Source organism: Epinephelus moara, chromosome 24 (genome assembly GCF_006386435.1).
Source record: "Epinephelus moara isolate mb chromosome 24, YSFRI_EMoa_1.0, whole genome shotgun sequence".
In the NCBI taxonomy this organism is placed as follows: domain Eukaryota; kingdom Metazoa; phylum Chordata; class Actinopteri; order Perciformes; family Serranidae; genus Epinephelus; species Epinephelus moara.
Genome location: NC_065529.1, coordinates 37,308,469 through 37,314,501, shown reverse-complemented (window position 1 = coordinate 37,314,501; position 6,033 = coordinate 37,308,469). Strand labels below are relative to the sequence as shown.

Genomic DNA, 6,033 nt, shown 5'->3' with positions numbered 1-6,033 from the left:
GGGTGATATGAAGGCGGTGTTTGTGCTTTGAGACAGAGATTGTTATATTTGGACAACCAAACCTATTGGTCGACTCTGCTGGTTTTCTTGGCCCTTTAGTTTTTCACAGTTGACCATTTGTTAAAAATTTTGGTGTGATTTTTGACAGCTCTTTTAAATTTGGTAAACAAATTAGTTCAGTTGTCAAAACTAGCTTTTTCCAGTTAAGAGTTTTAGCCAAGGTAAAGGCCTATCTGCCGCCACAAGATCTTGAGAGTTATCCATGCTTATATTACGTCTCGGCTATTGTCGTCACTACGTCATCTGCAGTTAGTCCAGACTGCGTCTTCTTACTGCTTTCCTGTACATTTTAGGATTGAATTGAATTGAATTGAATTGATAATGACTTTAGTTGTTCTTTTTTGTCCTTTCTTTTATCTCAAACATGTTAAAAGAACAACTAAAGTAATTATCATAAACTAAAGACATAATGAACACCATTGAACTATGAATTGAATTAAATTAAATTAAATTAAATCAAATTAAATCAAATTAAATCAAATTAAACTAAATTAAATTAAATTCCTTTTATTGTCATTGTAAATAAATCCAACAAACCTTGCTGCAAAGAACAAAATGGAACTCATTATAAAAGTAATAAATAAATAATGAACAGCTAATAAGTGTGCAGACATTATTAATATTATGGGTTACACCAGTTTAAGAAGTCTAGATCTGCTAACCAATCAGTTTTGGATTAATAATGATAGTAAAATGACACAAGCGCTCTGCCATGCATTGAACAATCCCTCCAACACATGCCACAGATGTTGTTTATGTGATTGCTTTACATGACCCCTGCATTAGCTTCAGCTTTGATTAATCATGAAACACATATTAAACACAAATCCAAAACCATTTAGCACAAATGCAAATCACCACATTAAGGGGAAAAAATATGGACATATCCCATATAATGTGAATCAGCAAAACATTAGTCTTTTTACCAAACCTGGAAAGACTTAATGACTGAGCTGCTGCAATGCTGCAGCAGTAAACAGTTTAAATGCTGACTCAGGAGGGGCATAATACCTGTTGCTCCACATTCGACTTTGCTCCAAAATCATTGTCTCTCTAAACAAGTCAGTCCACATTGCAAAAGTCTGTTACATTTCACTAATCATTTATTTTTTAGATGAGAAAAAATCAGTCATTATTAATGGTGACTGAACTGTCTGAAAGAGGGAACATGTTGTCGAAAAGCACTACAGATCACCACTTAAAACCTGAATGTAGACAAAGGGGGTCTTATTGGGTTAGAGAGTCTTCATCTTTTAAAACAGTAAATCAATCAGTAACCAGTTCCCCATCAAGCAAGTCAACATCTTGAGTAGGGTTGCACCATTTCACAAAAACATGATCGTGTGAGTGAATTTTTATCATAGCTGTGCACCAGCACATTTACCAAAGAGAGGCCCAACTTTCTTGAGCCCACTCATAGGCAGTTTTGGGGTAATACATAAGGGTTTCGGCAAGACACTGGAGGGGCTCGGTGTACGTGGTTTTCAGTCTTGCATAAATCATCTTTGATAATCTTGAAGAATCATCTTCAGCAGTCTCAAGTGACGGGCAGTTTTGGTACTCTGTGTGGGGACCAAAGAAGAACATTAGAGCAATAACAGCGCTGACAGTGTAAATAACACCATTTTATATCGAATTCTCTGATATATGTGACAACTAAAGGGGAACTATGCCCATAAAGTTCAATCATGTTATTGATTGCTAAGATGTCCAAAAATGTGTGAACATGAACAACTCTCTCCCAAATCCAAAAACTAGAGTGCTAAAACTAAACGTGTGATGTCATCAAGTAAACTCTGGAACTGCTCCATTGACAATAAATCAGGAAAGTTGTCCCAGGTGACACTGAGAGCATCCAGGGGAATGTTCAGAGTATCTGGGTTCATTTTCAGAACTAAGAACAATACAATAAAGCTCATTTGTGTGTAGACAACACACTCTCAATCCAACCTCGTCACATTTCGACGTTTGGTCGTGGACTTTCCACATCCACATACGACGTACAAGGTACCCTGGGTGCGTTGGTTTTTGATGTTCTGGGATGCAGTGTCAGTTGCAAAATAAACGCACTACGTTGGTAAAACACAACAACCGACCCACGTGGTGGGGTTTAGGAAAAAAGAACAGGGTTTGGCTTTATAATACTATGGGATGCGAACACTACTGTCCAAGGTGAAAGTTGGTGTTTGGTGAACCCATCCACCACCCCTCCCACCTGCCCTACTCAGACTTTTGTTGCCTTAAAGGGACATTGTGTAACATTTTCAATTGTCTATTGGCAAAAATCGATGTCTGCATTCATAAATATGTCATCATTGGTGTATTATTACCTCCACCAATAATCTGACTTATACTCGTAAAAGGAGCCGCTGTTAGCTGTTAGCCGCTGTTAGCCGCTGTTAGCAGCGCCATTAACAGCTAACAGCGGCTAACAGCGGCTAACAGCTAACAGCGGCGCTGGCCTGTGATTGCATTACCTTTCTCCTTCAGCAGCTCTCTCCACCTGGGAAAGGCTGCCCCGATGTTGACCCTCGTTTTTTGAATTCACCGGTCACGTTGCCTTTTTGATTCCCTTTTGCGCTTTTTTGGTGACGAGGATTCCGTCTCCTGTGATGCTGCATATGCATGATCCTGCATTATGCTCAAAGAGTGGGACTTTATTATGCTGCAGTAGTGCCGGGGTAGTAGCGGCGCTGCTAAAAGCGGCTAACAGCTGTCAGCGGCATAGTGATGCGAGGAGAGGGATGAGGTGTGTGAGGTTGAGCCACTTGTCAGTTATCAAACGGCAAGACGTGATTGCTTTGTTTCGACTTACACCTGCCCCAACAGTCCTACATTGTAAACACAGCCAGCATGGTGAGGAGGGGGTTTGTCAACTTGCGTCGCGTGTGTCTGTGTAGGAGCCTGAATGAATATTCCATGAAGTATTGGATGGCATGGTTTCATCAATGTTAGCATAGCTTTTTGGTACACAGCAGCTACCGTTGTTGCAATACGCGCTTGAAACACGCTATCCGTTTGAATGCAATATATGATTTGAACGTTAGATGGGAGAAATTCCTACACACTGTGGCTTTAACTTTCGCTTGTGTCCCACCGCGTTTCCCCCTGACGCTGCCAAGCGCCATTTGCAGAACCACTGCTCTATGACATCACAAGTTTGAGACTCCTCTGGTTTCTGGTTCCTTTGAGAGACAGTAGCTCATGTTCACAACTATTGATCAAACTCTCCTGAAAATAACACACTGGAGTTCTAAATGTAGACGGTGTTCCCCTTTGATGGCAACCCCACAATAAGTGTTACAATGCTGTGCATTGCACACTATATATAAATGGCAGAGAATAAAATAGCTGGTATCACTATCATGGTATAATGCCACTGCACTCCCTTTGTTTTCATAAATTGACTACAAAGACATCTCAAGTCTCACCGTGATCTGTGTTTAAGACCTGCGGTTTGAACCAGCTCATACACTTGACCTGTGCCTCAAACTCCTTCAGCTCATCAGTAGTGACAGTCTTTCTCCTACCTGTGAAAGAGGAGACACATCAGAGATGCAAGCCTTGTGATTATATTCTGTCGGGGGTGATAAAAGGGGGGAGTGTTTTAAGCACTAGAGAGGGACTTATGTATTTATTTTGGCTTTGGGGAGGGGCATACAAATTTTAATGGTTGTATTTTGTATTTATTTCACTGCAGATTTTTAAAGAAAACTTCAAAAATTAGAGCATTCATCATTGCCAGAAACTGTAAAACTGGAGATTATCATTGTATTTTAAAATTTCAGACAGTCCTTGGCCACATCATGTGCAATGAACACAAAAAAAACATATATCTGAGCTAAAATAGTGATGTTTCATCAAAATCACTTATTTAAAATTTGAGCCAAAAATAAACCATTTGCATGAACTAACCAGCAGCATGCACGACAACAGTGAAAAACCAACGCTTTTCTCAACTCCAGGATTTCATCTTAAACTTTTAACTTTAAAATATTAAAGGGTATATTTAAAAAAAAAAAAAACCTAATCTATGGTGGAGGGAGGGTCATGCATTTTCTCCCAGTCACTCAAGGAGGCTAAAGGGAAAAAAAAATTGCAGCTTTAAAATTAATGAAGAAAAAAATAACACAGAAGTAGTAATACCCCAGCCACCCCTTCCTCTGATAAGTAAAGAACAGTCTCTTACTTAAAAGCAAGAAAGCACTCAGAATCTGGTCGTCCTCCGTCTTTATAATGATGCAGTCAGGACAGCTGGTCTGCACCAGCTGATCTGGTTTACCGGTTGGAAGATCTGTTGGATTGTAATAGCACAATTTCACAATGACATTTAAACAGTATCTGTATAAAAATGTTAAAAATACAAATATCATCATTAAAACAGTAAAGAAATTATGTTAAAGAATATAACAAGACAGAAAAATATCACAAAAACATTTCACTGTCCTACACATAATTTCAAGGCCTACGGTAGTGCTTAAATGAGGTTATATACCATTTATAATTTCTTTTGTTATCTATTTTCCATCTTTTCTTATATTTTCTGTTATTAATATTATTACTAATATTATATAGAACTTCAAATACTTTGTTTTCAATGGTAATAACACAGAATGAGTCAGTAGTCTGTGGTGTAAAAGTTTAAAATAGTGATCAGAAGAAGCACCAGTGCACACATTAAACAAAACTCTTACTGTTGCTGTCGATATCTAACAGGGTGTGGTTGTCATACCAAAACTGGTCTGATTCACTCTCACAGTATCCATACCTGCAAAGGATTTATTAAAGATTTAACAGCTGAAAGAACAACTGTGCAGGACATGGTGACGTGTGATGCATTTTACCTTTAAAGCTTCATGGCAACAAATTAACAGCCGTTACAAGACAAAAGATTGCTCACATCTTAACTGTAAACTTGGCGTCAAAGAGTTTGGGCGTGTCCTTAGAGGTGATGTCAACTGCAAGACTTGGCCAAAAAACTGCATTCAGTAATGTTGTTATCATACAGGAGTCCATGGACACGGCTATGAAGTACCACCTCCCAGTCAACTGAAGAAACAATGAAGGGAGTCTGATTTTGTTAATATTTGGTAATAATCTGAAACCTTTTATGTGAATCATTTATCCCACAACACATTTCAAGACAAAGAAACAAATGCACAATGAATTCAGTAAGTTAAGTTTTGTTTGATGATGTTGTCACAAAAACACAAAGTTAGTAACAAATGTGGAGGGACACTTACATCTGGAGATCGGTCGTCTGGCTTCAGCAGCTTCTCACAGGCCAGCGTCGCAGGCTGGCCCACCGAGGTGAGACTCAGCAAAACAACAGCAACACACAGAGTCTTCATCTTCTCTGATGCCTCTTCGTCTGTCTCAGGTAGGTCTTATATCCACATCTCTGACCAATTGTTTTTGAGCCTTTCTCCCCACCCCTGCAGAGCAACGGCATCTGAACTGAATGTTGACCCTGAATGAAAGCATTTCCAGTCAGCCTTTGTGTTTACTTATCAAACAAACTGACGTGCAAATGTTGCAATACCCAGACTAGAGAAAAGAGGGGCAGGGGTCTGCTGAGGTTATGTTTCCTGTCTGTTTTGCAGTTTTATGACTGCACGTTGTGTGCAGCAACACTTTCAGGATCAATTCTTCCAAATTCAGTCAAACTTCAGTCAGCTTCCCTGAAATCTATACTTCACACAGAGGTTTTGAGTTGGTAGCCTGTTTACCCTGGAAAGGAGGCTTAATGAAGTCAATTTTTGAGTGTGCTGTTGGTGCACACTACTCACCCGCAATGCAGTGCACAAAGGAAATGGAGGAGCTGCTCACAGCATAAGAAAACAAAGCAAGAAATTTTATTAAAAAGGTTTGATGTCTATTTGGGAAGTTTAACCGTCTGTCGCATTCAAAGGTAGCAGTTCGATTAATGTGCACTGCTGCACATATGAAGCTCTAGCGAGAGTTCAGTCAGGA

At 39.4% G+C, this 6,033-nt stretch overlaps 1 protein-coding gene across 1 annotated transcript; it reads right to left on the bottom strand.

The window, feature by feature from the left end:
- Positions 1-1,145: 1,145 nt before the first annotated feature.
- Positions 1,146-5,483, bottom strand: LOC126386122 (uncharacterized). Its single transcript, XM_050038268.1, has 6 exons — positions 5,304-5,483; positions 4,961-5,109; positions 4,755-4,828; positions 4,250-4,354; positions 3,492-3,590; positions 1,146-1,622 (listed from the first exon to the last, which is right to left on the bottom strand). The coding sequence occupies exons 1-6, from the start codon at positions 5,409-5,411 to the stop codon at positions 1,441-1,443; spliced, it is 717 nt and encodes a 238-aa protein (XP_049894225.1). The 5' UTR covers positions 5,412-5,483; the 3' UTR covers positions 1,146-1,440.
- Positions 5,484-6,033: the final 550 nt, after the last annotated feature.